The sequence below is a fragment of the Crinia signifera genome, chromosome 4 (genome assembly GCF_055691185.1).
Source record: "Crinia signifera chromosome 4, ASM5569118v1, whole genome shotgun sequence".
In the NCBI taxonomy this organism is placed as follows: Eukaryota; Metazoa; Chordata; class Amphibia; order Anura; family Myobatrachidae; genus Crinia; species Crinia signifera.
Window position 1 is genome coordinate 301531139 of NC_139220.1, and position 18457 is coordinate 301549595.

General features: G+C 47.6%; 1 protein-coding gene and 1 long non-coding RNA gene across 3 annotated transcripts in view; one reads left to right on the forward strand and one right to left on the reverse strand.

Moving 5' to 3' along the window:
• Nucleotides 1-5393, reverse strand: part of LOC146075738 (uncharacterized) — a 26777-nt gene extending 21384 nt beyond the window's left edge. The window contains exon 1 of the long non-coding RNA XR_014473619.1: nucleotides 5239-5393. This is a non-coding gene — a long non-coding RNA (uncharacterized LOC146075738). The remainder of the gene's footprint in view (nucleotides 1-5238) is intronic.
• Nucleotides 1-18428, forward strand: part of DHPS (deoxyhypusine synthase) — a 22066-nt gene extending 3638 nt beyond the window's left edge. Inside the window, exons 1-10 of one of the 2 annotated variants that reach the window (XM_083185278.1) lie at nucleotides 5468-5601; nucleotides 8281-8490; nucleotides 9456-9569; nucleotides 9801-9922; nucleotides 10002-10098; nucleotides 10191-10277; nucleotides 11316-11421; nucleotides 17403-17506; nucleotides 17645-17770; nucleotides 17872-18428. In XM_083185278.1, the coding sequence (XP_083041404.1) occupies nucleotides 5596-5601; nucleotides 8281-8490; nucleotides 9456-9569; nucleotides 9801-9922; nucleotides 10002-10098; nucleotides 10191-10277; nucleotides 11316-11421; nucleotides 17403-17506; nucleotides 17645-17770; nucleotides 17872-17970 (1071 nt within the window). In that variant the 5' untranslated portion in view covers nucleotides 5468-5595 and the 3' untranslated portion in view covers nucleotides 17971-18428. Of the gene's footprint in view, nucleotides 1-5467; nucleotides 5602-8280; nucleotides 8491-9455; nucleotides 9570-9800; nucleotides 9923-10001; nucleotides 10099-10190; nucleotides 10278-11315; nucleotides 11422-17402; nucleotides 17507-17644; nucleotides 17771-17871 lie in introns of those variants that run through there. The other variant, XM_083185279.1, reaches the window with a different exon arrangement.
• The last annotated feature ends 29 nt before the right edge of the window (nucleotides 18429-18457 follow it).

An 18457-nucleotide genomic window follows, 5' to 3' on the forward strand; every position in this document is an offset into this window, starting at 1 on the left:
GGTAGTGGGTACTGGGCTCTTTTCCAGGAGGAGATGGTAGTAGGTGCTGAGCTCTTTTCCAGGAGGAGATGGTAGTGGGTGCTGAGCTCTTTTCCAGGAGGAAATGGTAGTGGGTGCAGGGCTATTTTAAAGAAGGAGATGGTGGTGGGTACTGGTCTCTTTTCCAGGAGGAGATGATAGTGGATGCTGGGCTCTTTTATAGAAGATGGTGGTGGGTGCTGGGCTCTTTACCAGAAGATGGTAGTGGGTGCTGGGCTCCTTTCCAGGAGGAAATTATAGTGGGTACTGGGCTCTTTTCTAGGAGGAGATGATAGTGGGTGCTGAGCTTGTTTATAGAAGGAGATGGTGGTGGGTACTGGGGTCTTTTCCTGGAGGAGATGGTAGTGGGTGCTGGGCTCCTTTACAGGAGGAGATGGTGGTGGGTGCTGGATTTTTTTACAGGAGGAGATGTGATGGGTGCTGGACTCTTTCATAGGTGATGGTAGTGAATGTTGGGCTCTGTTCCAGGAGATGATAATGGATGCTGGGCTCTTTTTCCAAGAGTAGATGGTAGTGTGTGCTGGGCTCTTTTCCAGGAGGAGATGTAGTGGGTGCTGAGCTCTTTTGCAGAAGATAGTGGATGCTGAGCTCTTTTTCAAGAGTAGATGGTAGTGGGTGGGGGTCTCTGGAGATTATATTGTGTACTGGGTTTTTTCCCAGGATGAGATGGTAGTGGGCGCAGAGCTTTTTTTTTTTTCATAGGAGATGGTGGTAGGTGCTGGGATCTTTTCCAGGAGCAGATGTGGTGGGTGCTGGGCTCTATTATAGTAGATGGTAGTGTGAATGTTGGATTATTTTCCAGGTGGAGATGGTAATAAGTACTAGGCTTTTTGTCAGGAGGAGCTGGTGGTGGGTCCACGGCTCTTTTATAGAAGGGTAGTATTTAAGGCGTGTATGTAACAAAAATAAGTTACCTATTTCTGCGGTCCGGCATCTCCTTTCCACATGCTTCCATATTGTGAATAGCGGTCAGCACTTAGACAGGTGGATAGCTCTCCAGGACCACCAACAGTTCATGGTTCCCAGGTCACCTGGCAGGTGCCCAGGTGTACTCATTAATCACTGACATGGGTTTCCAGGTCACCTAGTAGGTGCACAGGTGTCCTTATTACATGTTTCCCAAATCACTTAGTTGGTGCACAGGAGTACTCAGTACTCACTGACATTTCCCTGGTCCCCTGGCAGGTGCACAGGCGTAGTCATAACTCCCTGATATTTCCCAGTTCTCCTAGCAGATGTAAGAGGTGTCCGCATTACTCACTGGCACGTTTCCCAGGTCACTAATACTCCTTTCAGACATACTACGTGGGAATTTTCCTGCTCAGTCTCTGGATTTTCTCATCTGCAAAATCCTGGGTTTTGTTTGAGACCCCTTTCACACTACTCACAGACCCGGTAAATTCCTGGGTTGGTCACTGTCACGATCCATCACTTGATCGGATCCCAAAATGCTAGACCTCCCATTGTGTGTATTATAAATGTTATATCTTGTATTGTTTCAGCTTAGACTGACAAAATGGCTGACAGGCTGTGTCCTGTGCTTGATCTGAATGTAGCCAGGCCGGGGAGAGAGTAAATGCTGTCTTAAGCCCTGTACACATGCATCAATTTTTCCCGATTTTCTATTCGATTTTGCTTATAGAAGCAAAATCGAATCCTAAACGAAATCAAATGGTTTTTGTGTCACTTTCGATCTACATTCGATTCGATGCAGACTCCCGTTTTCACAAAATCGAACAGAAAAATCTACGGTACTTGTTTCCTATCTGGGCGCCCACGATCATAATCGCGGTCATCGGGGGTAAAAATCGCGGTCATCGCGGGCAAATTGGGATGGCCGCGATGCCCGCGATTTTCCCATAGGGAACAATGTTAAAAATCCTGATTGACCGCGATTTTACTGTTAAATGCCTCAATGGACCCGATTTGGGGCCAAATAGGCCAAATTAACCCTCAAATGTCCCCCCCAATTTTTGACGCCACCCCACGATCGACGCCAACCCGAAGCGTGGCGAGCGCAGCGAGCCCGCGAGGGGCGGCGGTACGCGTCCTCCGACCTTTTCATGCCCTACTATCCACTAGGGCGTGGTGTGAGAATATAATAGTGTGGCGAGCGCAGCGAGCCACCGAGCCCCGCGAGGGGACGCGGATATCTGTGAAGGTATCCGCGTCCGCTCGCCACGCTTCGGGCTCGGTGGCTCGCTGCGCTCGCCACACTATTATATTCTCACACCACGCCCTAGTGGATAGTAGGGCATGAAAAGGTCGGAGGACGCGTACCGCTGCGCTCGCCACGCTTCGGGTTGGCGTCGATCGTGGGGTGGCGTCAAAAATTGGGGGGGACATTTGAGGGTTAATTGGGGCTATTTGGGCTCTGTGGCCCATTTAACATTGATTCCTATGGGCAAATCGGGTCCATTGAGGCATTTAACAGTAAAATCGTGGCCATCGGGCCTTTTAACATTGATTCCTATGGGAAATCGGGAGCATCGCGTCGCGGGCATCGCGGGTACATTTATGGCCGGCCGCGACGCGACCGACACGATTTCCATGTTTAACATGGGTTTCAATGGGAAATCGCGGGCATCGCGTCGGCCGCGTCGCGGCCAGACATAAATGTACCCGCGATGCCCGCGACGGGCGCCCAGATAGGAAACAAGTACCAAATCTACTGTGCAGGCAAGGAAATATCGAATTCAATCTCGTAAATCGAATCTGTACCATGAATGGATATCAAATTCGATATCTAATGCAAAAGTACAGATCTAATGCCAAATCGAATGGAAAGATCTAATGCCAGATCTAATAGAAAATCGAATCTAACATCGAATCAAAAGCAAATCGATGTGTGTGTACAGGGCTTTACTGAGATGACCAGTCTAGGGATTCTAAATCTTGATGCCTAGGAATTGGACATGTGCCAATAAGCAAGCCACTAAACGTTCTTGCTAGTCATAATTCCATTCAAGGGTGACCAGATGTAAATCTCGTTACAAGGAGATATATGTCATCTGGGCTAAAACCATCTACCCTGTCCATGCCAGGCACCCACAGTATGTACTGAAGGTGCATGGCCATTTCCTGACTGTCCAGTGTCCAGCAGAGAAATGGTTCAAATTCAAAGGGTGGGGCTGCTGCAGCTGAGGGTAATATCTGTCCCTTTTTTTCTGGGACTATTGTTCATTCCTTGGGGGAATCATGCTGGGGATGCACCAATCTACATTACCTGTGGAAATCCCCCACAACGGACTGCTATACTTGTGTGTAAGGCTTCTGTACTTTATCCCTTTTATTTTGTCTGAGATTGTATTACTCTGTGTATACTCTTAAAATATACTTATAACTAAAGCTCTGAAGTATTCTTGGAAATAATTTCTAGACCTGAAATCTGTGTTACTTATGACAACGCATACTGGTCTCCGTTACACCTTTTTTATATATTGTATTGTGTGTTCAGGTATAAGCACAAGCATACCTTGCAAGCGTAAAGCTAAAACTGGACTTGTGCTGGTGGCGTTATACCTTATATGTTTGAACCCGTGTGTCCGAAGGGACCCCCAAGTCACGGGCGGTACGACTCAGATTAACATATTTGGAGAAGTGACCAATAGGTCTGTGACAATCACTTTTAGACATAAACTGGATTTTCCAGTTTTTAAGGCAGTGACATTATATGTAGATGGTTTGCAAGCACACAATAATGAGGTCATGCAAAAGTGGGGTCAGCCCTAAATAGACTGGATGTGGTTTACAATTGTAATTAATGTACATTCCATGGATAAATAAATAAATATATATATATTAAAAATACCATACTTGTTTGAAAGTGTGTGAAGGTATTTACTTGAAAGTGACATGGTCATTAGATCAACCCGATTAAGACAGGCCATAAATAGGTCAACATGGGTAAAGTCAAGAAGAGGGTCAGAAGGTCGACAGTCAAAAGGTCAATGAGTTTTTCACATTTTTCCTTAGGTATTTCATGCCCCAACATCCACTACCATGTAGGGACTGTCACGCAGTGGGAGGTGCCTATGCTTCCCTGCCCAAGTCAAAAATCACAGGCAAGAGCTGGTTCTACAGGTTGTTACACATGTTTTTCCCGCTAAAAACTCTGCCTGAGTCCCGGGTCACTAGACCCATGATTCTTATCATGTCACTATTTCAATTGACAAAAATCCTGGGTTGCTGTGTGTTCATGTGCAAAAATGCCAGAATTTTTAGGTCGGTGGAAAAGGGGTATTTGTGGGTGCAAATGTCTAGGCATTACTCACTGACATTTCCCCTGACATGTATACCTATACATGATAATGGGTACTTGTTTCCTAGCACGGCACCCATCGCATCGCATACTATAAGGCATACAATTTTAAATTGTATACCATCGCATTGTATGCCATATACAATGGTATATGATTTAAAATTGTATAAGCACCCTAATGGGTGTATTCAGTGTTAAATGTGCCCCCTGTAAGATAAATAATTGTATAAGCACCCATTGCTTACAATGTAAAAAGCACCCCCACGCCACCCGTACTATCAACTCCAACCCGAAGCGTGGCGGCCGCAGCGAGCCCGTGAGGGGCGGCGGTACGTGTCCTCCGACTTTTTCATACCCCCACTATCCACGTCGGTGTAGAGTCGAATTTATATAGTGTGGCGAGCGCAGCGAGCCACCGAGCCCGATGCGTGGCGAGCCCCACGAGGGGACGCGGAATACATGTAAAGTAATACGCGTCCGCTCGCCTCGCTGCACTATATAAAATCAACTCCACGCCGACATGGATAGTGGGGGTATGAAAGGGTCGGAGGATGCGTTCCGCTGCGCTCGCCACACTTCGGGTTGGAGTTGATAGTGGGGGTGCATTTAACATTGTAACCCATTAGGGTGCTTATACAATTTAAAATCACATCGCATGCGATGCAATGCCATACGACTGAATATCGTGGGCACCGTGCTAGGAAACAAGTACCTGATAATGTTATAGTCTGTTACAGGTACACACCCACAGTAACATGCATATATATGGGATAATGTTACAGTATGTACTGTGTGTGTTCCGCTTACACTGGGTGCTAGTAGACCTGGTTCCTGCCCTGCACCTGGGAACCACGCTAAACTGCAGCTGGGGCATATGTACAACGTGCATAGTCAGGTGTGTGAGGGCTATGTCCAGCACCAAATGCACTGCTACCTACCGGGCCGTGCGATGGTATAAGGCCCAGGAGATGGTGTGCGCTGGTACCGGGCCCTGAGGAGGAGGGCGGGAAGTGAGAGGCGGCCACTGGTATACGGTCAGCAGTACTCAGTAGTAGAGGAAGCCATTCCCGTCCTCACCGCTCGTCCTGGCCGACACAGGGCAGGCAGTGAAGATGGGCGTGTTCACAATAACCCCGCCCCTCATCTAATAAATTACATAGTGGGCGGGTCCACGCTATCCTCCAATGCGCAGTAAGGAGAGCGTGTCCTGGCGCCGCCCCTATCCGGGGCTTTGTCCCGTCAGTGCATGCAGTTTCCGCAGCAGAGAGCGGTGACATGTGAGCCGGCTCCGGAGCATGGAGGTATCTGTCTCACGCCGTACGTCACGTGTGTGTGTGTCACTTCTGTATGTGTGCTACACTGTGTGCGTCTTCTGTGTGTGTCTCTCATGTATGTGTGCCTAACTGTGTATATGTATATCTCCTGTGTGTGTCCTGTATGTGTGCCTCACTGTATATGTATATCTCCTGTGTGTCCTGTATGTGTGCCTCACTGTATATGTATATGTCCTGTATGTGTGCCTCACTGTGTATGTATGTATGTATGTATGTATGTGTACCGCACTGTGTATTTCCTGTATGTGTGCATCACTGTGTGTGTATATATCTCCTGTATGTATGTATGTATGTGTGTGTCCTGTATGTGTACCGCACTGTGTATTTCCTGTATGTGTGCCTCACTGTGTGTGTATATATCTCCTGTATGTATGTGTGTGTGTCCTGTATGTGTACCGCACTGTGTATTTCCTGTATGTGTGCCGCACTGTGTGTTTATATATCTCATGTGTGTGTCCTGTATGTATCCTACACTGTGTGTGTGTATGTATGTATGTGTGTCACATTTTGTATATGACGTATGTGTCACTGGTGTGTTATGTGTTATGTGCATGCTATAATGTCCATGTCCATGTGTGTCACTGATGTGCTATCGCATGTATGACACATGTATGTGTATCACTGATGTGCTGTTGCTAAAGTGTTATAACTTATACTGTACATGTCACATGTATACATTTCTCATATTAAACTACTCTTACCTGTATTTTACTGTATATGTCACTTCTACATATGTCACTGATGTATTACTCTCTACATGTCTTTGGCGTGTACCTTGTACCTCAAATGGTGACCATACACAGGAACAGATTCTCTAAGCTTCAAAATTGATCAAATGGAGAGTGATAAACAGCTAGCCAATCAGCTCCTGTCTGCCATGTCACAGTCTGGGTATGAAAAATGTCAGAACTGCATACAAAGTCAAAGGTGCAGGTGCACAAATCAAATATTGCATTAAAATTTTGCATTTTTAGCGAATGCAAAATTTTATTGCAATATTTGAAATTGGGAGTTTGATTTGTGCACCTACACCTTTGACTTTGTATGCAGTTCTACTAAAAGGTCTCCACAGGGTCGCATCTCTTAATTGGTGTGCACCCAAGGACCCCACCCCTGTATATGAAAAATGTCAGACAGGAACGGATTGGCTGGCTGTTTATCACTTTCTATTTTATCACTTTTGAAGCTTAGAGAATCTGGCCCACAGAGCGATTAGTTCAAAAAGTACGTGCAGTAAATACTTCTCTCAGTGTATGGACACCTTAAGGACTTGCACACATAATGGTGGCATGTAATGCTATTGACATGTGTAATCTCATATCTCTGCACACATTTATAGAGCCAAATATGTTTCTCATACATATACATTTCTTACCAACCCCCCTCCCACCCCGAACCTTCCAAGCCTCTTACTTCGAAATGAAATAGGTCTGACATGTTCTCCTCTGCCAGCACCATGCTCTCTATTCCTTCCCTGCACCCTCTGGCAACTTCCATACAAAAAATCTGATTCATCCTTTCCCTGCACCCTCTGGCAACTTCCATACAAAAATGTGATCCTTCCCTTCCCTGCGCCCTCTAGCAGCTTATCTTCCATACAATGACTGGCTCCATCCTTACGTGCACCCTCTGGTAGCTTCTCTTCTATCAGCCGGCTATATCCCTTCCCTGCACCCTCTGGTAGCTTCTCTTCCATCAGCCGGGTATATCCCTTCCCTTCACCCCCGGTGGGGGGGGGGGGGGGGGGGGGGGGGCGCAGCGCCAGTAAAGGTTGCTGTGTTGGATGCAGGTGTAAAAACGTAGCAAATGCTGGGTCGCACCCGGGTTGAAACTGGGTCCAAAAATCCGGGTGCGACCCAGCGTTTTGGTGTAAAAAGGGTATTGCATACCATGACCCTTCCCTGCACCCTCTGACATCATCTCTTCCCTGCACCCTCTGGCAGCCTCTCTTCCATACAATGACTGTCTCCATCTCTTCCCTGCACCCTCTGGCAGGTTCTCTTCCATACAATATCCGGCTCCATCTCTTCCCTGCACCCTCTGGCATCCTCTCTTCCATACAGTGACCGGCTCCATCCCTTCCCTGCACCCTCTGGCAGCCTCTCTTCCATACAATGACCGGCTCCATCCCTTCCCTGCAGCCTCTCTTCCATACAGTGACCAGCTACATGCCTTCCCTGCAGCCTCTGGTATCTTCTCTTCCATACAATGACTGTCTCCATCTCTTCCCTGCACCGTCTGGCAGTTTCTCTTCCATACAATGACCGGCTCGATCCCTTCCCTGAACCCCTGGCAGTGTATACTGGTACTGTAGAAATCCATGGTAATAGTAATGTGTGACTGATGTCATGTACTGCACATGTTACGTGTGGCTTTGTAACATACCGAGTCCCCAGCACATTATTTATGTGGGTCTGCTATCATTTTCTCAGGCGGTTAGTGACAGTCCCTGACACTGGCTGCACAGGAGGATGTGGGTTGGCTCTGGTACCACGCTGGACATCCTGGGTTGCCAGCATTACAGCTGGCCATGTACCAGGGATTGAATGGAATCTGGAACTTTATATGTCCCTGGCGTATTTCCCAGTGTCAGGGTCAGGTAATTCTATTAATCTACATGATGTGTCCATATCTTCCTTTCTCCAGGCTCAGAACACCACTATGGCGGAGGGTCTGCCCAGCGATGCCAAGGGGGCGGTGCTAATGCCCAGTGACTCCCTGCCAGAGAACACGCCCCAGGTCAGAGGTTATGACTTCAATGGCGGGGTGAACTATGAAGCATTGCTGCAGAGTTACCTGACCACCGGCTTTCAGGCTTACCACTATGGACAGGCGGTGCGGGAGATCAACAATATGGTAAGGCGGTAACACCGAATGGATAGATGTGTCGGGGGCGCATGTGCCACAGCTAACCAGGAATGGGTCCATTGTTTTATCAATAATGGGTGCAGTGTGCATGTGCGTGCGTGTGGTTCCTAAAAATAACACAAAATAATGTACTATATTGTAAATTGGGTGCTACATGTCACATCTAGCCACGCACCCGCTCCCGCAGACTCTATATACATGGAGTGCTTCATCTTATGTCAATGCCCAAGTGACCGTATATATACTGGGGTGCTTTATTTAATAGTATTATCCCAACTGACCTTATATACTGGGGTGCTTAATCTCCTAGTCGCCCCATGTTACCATATATGTGGGTGTGGATCATTTGGGTGACAGTCAATAGTTCAACCGCTATTGATAAAGGCCGAAATGATCTAATCAGGCATGTCCAAACTATGGCCCCCCAGCTGTTGTGAAACTACAAGTCCCATCATGCTTTGCCACAGTTTTGCTATTAGGGAATGCTAAAACTGTGGCAGGGAATGCTGGGATGTGTAGTTTCACAACAACTCCCATCATGCTTTGCCACAGTTTGGACATGCCTGACCTATTGACTGTCGACTTGCTCACTGACAACCAATCGACTGGATACCTTTTTATATACGTGGGGTTCCTAATCTCGTAGCAAATGATATCCCATAATGTGTGGTGTTATATTGTACATGTAGAAAAAGAATACATATAGTATGTATCCGGTGTATAAGAACATACTAGAGCAGGCGTGTCCAACCTGCAGCCCTCCAGCTGTTGTGAAACTACAAGTCCCATCATGCCTTGCCACCGTTTTGCTATTAGGGAAAAACTGGCAAGGCATGCTGGGATGTGTAGTCCACAACAGCTGGAGGGCCGCAGGTTAGACACGCCTGTACTGGAGTCTCACTTGTCCGTTTCTCACATGTATGTAATATGAATTGTATCTTTCCTTTTTGCAGATCAAAACCAAGCTGTCATCTCCTGGTGGATGCACCATCTTACTGGGTTACACCTCCAACCTCATCAGCTCGGGTGTGCGAGAGATCATCCGGTACCTGGTGGAACACAAGATGGTGAGTGAGGGGTGGTGGCGGGGGGATACCTTTCCTTTCAAACTGTCCCTCCACAAATATTGCGGAACTACATGTCCCAGCATGCTGTCAGGCTTATTCGCGGTGGTGAGTCTGAAATTGAAATGTTCAGATATGAATGAGGGAGGTAAAATACGCTGTTCAGTGCTACCCTACTACAGCTGCTACCATGTATTGGTGTATATTTAGTGACTGTGGTGTTTGGCGGTGCAGGTGGATATCGTTGTCACTACAGCAGGCGGCGTGGAGGAGGACTTAATAAAATGCCTGGCACCCACTTACCTGGGAGACTTCAGCCTGAAAGGGGCAGATCTGAGGCCAAAGGGCATCAATAGGTGAGGCAACATTACTGAGGTCAGTGACCCCCGACCCTGCCCCTGGTCCCTGCTCATCCCAGCCTTCCCTCTCCTGCAGGATTGGTAATCTCCTGGTCCCCAATAATAACTACTGCTTGTTTGAGGACTGGATCACCCCAATCCTAGATCAGATGGTGCTGGAGCAGGACACTGAGGTGAGACTCCGAGCGAATGTGCTGATTCTCAGGCTTGTCGTAGTGATGTGTAGGCAGGGCCGTAATCCTGTACTTTATCTCTCCCGCTGCAGGGGACAAAGTGGACACCATCTAAAATGATCGCCCGTCTAGGAAAGGAAATTAATCACCCAGATTCTGTGTATTACTGGGCCCAGAAGGTAATTGTTTAGTATACACAACTGATCATGTTAGTATAGTGCCTGTCCCTCCCCCAGCAGGGCGACACGGACAGGAGGGAGCTGTGTGACATGGGGTCTGTCCCTCCCCCAGCAGGGCGACACGGACAGGAGGGAGCTGTGTGACATGGGGTCTGTCCCTCCCGCCACAGGGTGACACAGACAGGAGGGAGCTATGGGGTCTGTCCCTCCCACCACAGGGTGACACAGACAGGAGGGAGCTGTGTGACATGGGGTCTGTCCCTCCCACCACAGGGTGACACAGACAGGAGGGAGCTGTGTGACATGGGGTCTGTCCCTCCCACCACAGAGTAACACAGGCAGGAGGGAGCTGTGTGACATGGGGTCTGTCCCTCCCCCAGCAGGGCGACACGGACAGGAGGGAGCTGTGTGACATGGGGTCTCACCCTCCCGCCACAGGGTGACACAGACAGGAGGAGCTATGTGACATGGGGTCTGTCCCTCCCCCAGCAGGGCGACACGGACAGGAGGGAGCTGTGTGACATGGGGTCTGTCCCTCCCACCACAGGGTGACACAGACAGGAGGGAGCTATGTGACGTGGGGTCTGTCCCTCCCACCACAGGGTGACACAAGTAGGAGGGAGCTATGTGACGTGGGGTCTATCCCTCCCACCACAGGGTGACACAGGTAGGAGGGAGCTATGTGACGTGGGTCTATCCCTCCCACCACAGGGTGACACAGACAGGAGGGAGCTATGCGACGTGGGGTCTATCCCTCCCACCACAGGGTGACACAGACAGGAGGGAGCTATGTGACGTGGGGTCTGTCCCTCCCACCACAGGGTGACACAGGTAGGAGGGAGCTATGTGACATGGGGTCTGTCCCTCCCACCACAGGGTGACAGGAGGGGGCTATGTGACATGGGGTCTGTCCCTCTCACCACAGGGTGACACAGGCAGGAGGGAGCTATGTGACATGGGACCACAGGGTGACTGGTATTAGGATGTTCTTTCGCCACCTCCTATCAGTATGGTAACCTATATTTCTCCCTGTGACAGAATAACATCCCTGTGTACAGTCCGGCCCTCACAGATGGGTCAATAGGGGATATGATGTATTTCCACTCCTACAAGAACCCCGGCTTGAAGCTGGACATAGTTGAAGGTCTGTAGTTCTGTCTTTGTTCCTATACCAGAGGTTTTCTGTGTGATTCACATTACACCCTATTACTCGCACAATGGACAGAGTTCACTAGATGCACTCTGCACTGGCTTCAGCACTGGTACCTCCATGTATACAAGACCCTGTGCGCCTAGGTTTGCAGGAACGTGTTGTAGTTCTGTAGAGAAGCTGAGTGTAAAAGTGACATCAAAGTTCACCCTCTTCCTGCTGTACATCCACCCCTTCCATAAATAAATTTCTTCTACGATCCCATGGCAGCCTACACATTGGGATATCTTCCCCTTCCTCGTAGTTAGACAGGTTACTTTTTTTCCAGACCCCTCCCCTCCTGGGTATAAATCCCTGCTCCTCCCCTCTCCTGGTGTCTTTTTTTCCTGTCTCCTTGTTTAGTTAGAGGCAGGAGGTTACTTTACTTTGGGCTCACCTTTAGAATCAGGAGGTCACTCTGGGTGGTTGCAGTATGGAAGTGTGGCTCTGAAGAGTTTCTGTCCATATGGTCTGCGGAGCAAATGGGAGCATGGTTGTCTGTAAGTCTCCGCTTCTAAAATTCAAAGCACCTAGCAGCATGGACGCAGTCAGCAGCAGCCGGCACGCAGAATCCCCTGTTACAAACAGCCGCATGTACTACAGAATCCAGGAGGCATAGCGCTTGCGCGCACTTCCGGGTTCGGCGGAGGCTCAGGACTACGTTTCCCAGAATCCTTGGCGCGAGATGAGCACTTCCGGTTTCCGGTATAGCGTCTGCACGCTTCCCAGCGCGCTCTGCTATGGGGTTTAAAAGGCTGCTAGAGACTGTCATTTCTGAGGCAGTGCAGCAGCGTTTATCCAGGTGAAGACGGCGGAATGGTAGGACACTGACAGTTTTCTACCTTACATTACTTGCATGCTGGCCGGATTATTGATGGGCTTTTGTCCATGCAGATGTCTGATGCTGTTGAGATGGAGCTGCCTTCCCCCATTAGAGAGGATAGTGCCCCTGTGAGGTGAGCCTGTGTTTTATTTTGCTTGAGGCAGTGTAGGAATTTATTTCAGTGTTAGTGATAGGCTTTCCTATTTTTCTTATTGTCTTAGTGTGCCTGCTGGAGCTAAGAAAAAGACAAAAAAGAAGAATACTACTGTAAAGTGTATGGCCTGTGATAAAGTCATAGATGCAGCTTTGGGCAATACTATATGTGAAGAGTGTGAGCCCCAAACAGAACCACAGGATAGTCATGCTAAAATGTTGAAAGACCTTATGGATTGGATGAGGCAATCCTTTGTATCCAAAGAAGAATTTGTGGAGAGCCAGGGGGCTAAGAGATCTAGAGACCAAGCAGGACTCGCATATGATTTAAATAATTCTTCTGATGATGGTGATGCAAATAATTCCTCTGATGAGCCCGGAGAAATTAAAGAGGATGTCAGGGCATTTAACTTTGACACAGTTGAATATATTTTAAAACATATTTACAAGTCTATGAAGGTGAAAGAGACTGTTACGCCCGCTGAGGGGGCAGATTTATTATTTGAAGATAGATCCAAAAAGGGTCGGTTTTTCCCTGTACATCGTATTATGAAGGAGACTATTGCTAAGGAATGGTCAAACCTGGATAAGAAACAGGGGAGACTTTTTCGTATAGATAAAATGTACCCTATAAAAGAGGAGGAATTCCTAAAATGGTGTGAAATTCCAAAAATAGACGCAGCAGTAGCAGAGGTGACGTCCCGCACAACGCTGCCCCTTGAGGATGGGGCCTCATTCAAGGATCCTATGGATCGAAGGATGGAGGGTTCCCTGAAAAAGCTTCATCTCTCTACAGCAGTATCCCTTAAGACAGGGGTTGCCTTAGCTTCGGTGGCCAGAGCTTTAAGAATGTGGTGTAATGCGCTTCATACAGATATTGAAGAAAAGATTTCAAGACAGTATATACTGAGAAATCTAGAGGTCATTCAGAAGTCGGTGGAATTCCTGTGTGAGGCGACCATAGATGTAACCTCATTCGCAGCGAGAGCTATGTCGGCAGGTGTGGCGACTAGGAGGGCATTATGGTTGCGATCCTGGTCGGCAGACTCAAATTCCAAGAATCGTCTGGTTTCCTTGCCCTTTGAGGGGTCCTTTCTGTTCGGCACCAAGCTAGATGCTCTGATACACAGATTGACAGGAGGGAAGTCTCTGAAACTCCCTCAAGATAAGAAGAACAAATTCCCATATCCTGGGAACCCAAAACAGATGTTTAGAGAAGCCAAGTCCTATAGGCCTGGTAGGCCATATAGTCAGAGAGGCACCTTTGCGAACTCCAGGCAGTCCTTTCGTCAGAACTATAGAAGGTCCGGAAGGCAATGACAATCAAAGTATGCCCCCAGTGGGAGCCCGATTGTTACAATTCTCACAAATTTGGGATACAGTAATCCAGGACAGTTGGGTTCAAAGAATAGTCCGAGACGGTTATTTGTTGGAATTCAGCCGAATTCCCAGAAGCAATTATTTCATACGGTCAAGGAAACCAAGGTCTGCACTAGAAGAGAGAGAATTGAGAAAGATTGTAAACAATCTTCTGACTGTCAAGGCCATAGAACATGTTCCAGAAGACCAGAAGGAGAAGGGAATGTATTCCAATCTGTTCCTGGTAGAAAAGAGCACGGGGGGGTTCAGGACTATTATAGACCTAAGACAGTTAAATCAATACCTAGAGGTGAAGAAATTTCGCATGGAAACGATGAGAACTATAACAGCAGGCATAAGGAAAGGGGATTTTATGGTATCCCTCGATCTGAGGGACGCATACTATCATATACCGATTCACCCTCAACATCGGAAGTTCCTCAGGTTCGCTATAAAGCAAAGACATTACCAATTCACATGCCTACCCTTTGGGCTCGCCTCCTCCCCGAGGGTGTTCACGAAGGTGCTTGTCACCTTAGTAGCAGTCTTAAGAAAGAAAGGGGTCCTTCTCTGGCCTTACCTGGACGACATTCTCATTGCAGCATCTTCCAAGCAGGTGCTATGCGAAAACCTACAACTAGTGGTCAATTTCCTGCAGATGCATGGTTGGATATTGAACCTACAGAAGAGCCAATTGAAACCCACTCAAAGGATCAAGTTCCTCGGGGTTATCATAGATTCAGTAAAATTTCAGATTTCCCTGTCAGAGGAGAGATGTGGGAAGATCAAAGATCTTTCCCTTTCCTTGATCAAATCAAGGACAACCTCATTACAAACAAGTCTCAGTCTATTAGGGATGATGTCTTCCACCATAGGGGTTGTTCCGTGGGCCCAATGGAGGATGAGAACACTCCAATGGACAATTCTTCCTTTTCTGAAAAGAAACACAAACAAGTCCCAGAAAGTAAACCTGTCATTGAGGGTAAAGAAGTCTCTTTCCTGGTGGGCAAGCAGTACGTTCAAAGACCGAGCAACTCCCCTACAGTCACCGAAATTTCAGGTAGTCACTACCGACGCGAGCCAGTCAGGTTGGGGGGCCCACTGCGAGGGGGAAGCAACACAAGGGGTATGGTCGAAAGAAGAGAGCGTGAGGTCGTCAAATTGGAGAGAAGCCGAGGCGGTCTGGAGAGCGGTGAGGGCTTTTTCTCAGAAACTCAAGAGAACACACTTGAGGGTCTTCTCCGACAATACCTCTGTGGTAGCCTATATAAACCACCAGGGTGGTACCAGAAGCAAGTCTATCATGGAGGTGGTTGCGAAAATTCTAACCTGGGCAGAGGAGAATGTGGATTCGATCACAGCCATTTATGTACCAGGAAAACAGAACCTCCTAGCAGACTTCCTCGGCCGGAACGAGGTTCTCCCGGGAGAATGGGAGCTGAACGGGAGAATATTCAAAGAGGTGACCGATCGGTTCGGCACACCCGAAGTAGACCTCATGGCCACTCATCTGAACAGAAAGGTGAAGACTTACTGTTCAAGGTTTTGTCTGCCACAGACCTCAGCGGTGGATGCCTTTTCCATACAATGGACGTGCAGACTGGGTTATGTATTTCCCCCGTTCCCCTTGATTCACAAGGTACTAAGGAAGATCATGGACGACGGAGTTCAAGTGATAGTTATCCTTCCATTCTGGCCCCGAAGGGCCTGGTTTGCGACGGTACTGAGGCTAGCAGTACAAGCGCCATGGACCCTGCCAATAACTCCAGACCTTCTATTGCAAGGGCAGATGTGGCACCCAGATCCAGCAGCCTTAGCTTTGACGGCGTGGAAATTGAAAGGAGCCATTTGAGACGAAAGGGCCTCTCGGAACAGGTAATCACGCTTTTGCTCCAAGCAAGAAAAAAAGTATCTTCAACGGCCTATTACAGAGTATGGCGTACTTTTATTAATTGGAGAGGGTCGAAAGAATCTATACAGGAAGTTCCAACTTCTGAAGTTTTACTTTTCCTACATAAGGGGTTTATGGATGGATTGGCCAATTCGACGTTGAAGGTACAGATCTCAGCCTTAAGTATTCTGTTAGAAAGGAAGCTGGCGGAGGAACAACTTGTCATCAGATTTTGTAACGCAATAAAGAGAATGAGACCCCCAATAAGGGCTCTTGTGGCCGCTTGGGACCTAAATTTGTTGCTGAAAGCATTAATGAAGTCTCCGTTTGAACCGTTAGGGGAAATTTCCCTGAAATACTTGACCTGGAAAACTGTGTTTCTGGTTGCTATCACGTCTGCAAGAAGAGTGAGCGAGCTGCAAGCTCTCTGGGCGGAAGAACCCTATCTGAAGATTCTAGCAGACAGGATTGTTCTAAGAACCAACCCACATTTTCTCCCAAAAATTGTTTCCGAGTTTCATCTCAACCAGGAGATTTTACTGCCGACTTTCTATCCTGAACCCAAGGACAAGGAAGAAGAGGCCTTACATAATTTAGATGTTGTAAGAAGTATTACGACATACTTAGAAAGAACAGAAGAATTCAGGAAAGTGAAAAGTTTATTTGTAATCCCGGACGGGGCCAGGAAAGGGCTTACGCCTTCCAAGCAGACTATCGCAAGATGGATAAGGGAAATCATCTCGTTTGTGTATAAATTGGAGGGGAAAGAAGTCCCGGCGATCATCAAGGCACACTCCACCAGGGCCACTGCTACATCATGGGCTTTGAAGGCGAAGGCGTCGATCAAGGAGTTATGTGACGCTGCTACATGGTCCTCAAGTCATACTTTTTCTAGACACTATGAGCTTAATGTGTCTGCTCCTCGATTCGGAGGAAAAGTTCTAAATAGTGTAATAGATGATTAAAATCGTTACAAGAACTTGAAATTGGCCCTCCCTTGTATTTTTAGCTTTGGTATTTCCCAATGTGTAGGCTGCCATGGGATCGTAGAAGAAAACATCGGATTATGCTTACCGATAATTCCTTTTCTTCTTAGAGACCATGGCAGCCGTTATTTGCCCTCCCTTATGTTCTTTTTTCCCAGAGCGGAAGGAGACACTCGAAAAGACACCAGGAGAGGGGAGGAGCAGGGATTTATACCCAGGAGGGGAGGGGTCTGGAAAAAAAGTAACCTGTCTAACTACGAGGAAGGGGAAGATATCCCAATGTGTAGGCTGCCATGGTCTCTAAGAAGAAAAGGAATTATCGGTAAGCATAATCCGATGTTATTTAGTGTTTCCCTATAAATCTCCACTGTTTATCTTATGGCAAGCACCAAAATCCCATTAGTTGCTCATTGGATACTACCTTATTTTCATGAAAGTCTGTCACACACCCAAGCAGGTTTACCTAGCTGAAGACCAATCACTGCCTGTTTCCACTCAGCAGGAGATGGGTGTAGAATGAGTAATTCCACCTCCTAAACTGCCCCCTTACCTTTTTGATGGGATCTAGGTATAATCTACCAGGCTCCTGCTGACCTAACCAGGAAGTTCTCTTCTGCTAGATAAACTCTATTCATCATTTATATAGAATCTGGAAAGAACACACTGTCTATTTTTCTTTAACCAACCTAAAAGAATGACTGTACGTTCTCCGTTTCCTTGGCAGACATTCGCCGCCTCAATTCCTCTGTGATCTTTGCGAAGAAGACTGGCATGATTATTCTGGGAGGCGGCTTAGTTAAGCACCACATCTGCAATGCTAATCTCATGGTGAGTGTGGTTCTAGTAGGGTCTGTGGCCTCTACCTGTCCATCTGTACTAGTTGTAGAGCTTGGTGTGGACATCTGTAGTAATCCTACACCAACTTTCCTTAAACTTCTTCTCTACCGCTTCTTACCCCACCCCCAGAGGAACGGTGCAGATTACGCCGTGTTTGTGAACACAGCCCAGGAATTTGATGGATCGGATGCTGGTGCTAGACCCGACGAGGCGATCTCCTGGGGAAAGATCCGGATGGATGCCACTCCTGTCAAGGTTTGTGATCCAGACCTCGCTCCTCATAAGTGACCTTTTTTCTGACCATCTTCGGTCTTCTTGCATCCCGTTCCTTACATTACCCCCATCTCTTACCCCAGGTATATGCAGATGCCACCCTGGTGTTTCCTCTTCTTGTGGCTCAGACGTTTGCCCAGCGGCACACAGATTTCTCAAGCAAAGAGAAAGACCAGGACTGAGGAGATGGGAGAAGGGGAGTGGGTACCTGAAGCTCACATGCTGCTTTCACGGCTGCCTGCACGTTGTATTCAGGTCTTGGCTTCCTACCGCTGTACTTGGCAGAATCATAGAGTTTGTCTGCATACAGCATGTGTAAATACACAAGTTACATAAATATATATGTACATAGGTTAACATGTATATACAGTTGTCGGTATGTGTAGACCAGGGGTAGGCCACCTTTTGGTTCTGTGGGTGAATAATGAAGATGGGAGGTGTCGGAGCCATCGCTGGAAGTCCGCTAGGCGGTGGCAACATGGTGAGACTATCACCACCACCACCGCTGAGCGGACTCTCTTCCCCTGTAGCAGCCGCTGTAATTTAATTTTTTTTAAATCTATTTAAGTTGCTCTTATTTACAGAGATAATAAAAGTCTTGTTTCCAAACAAATAAAATGCATTCATCATTTTAATAACATGGGTACAAAATATATCCCCCCCCCCCCC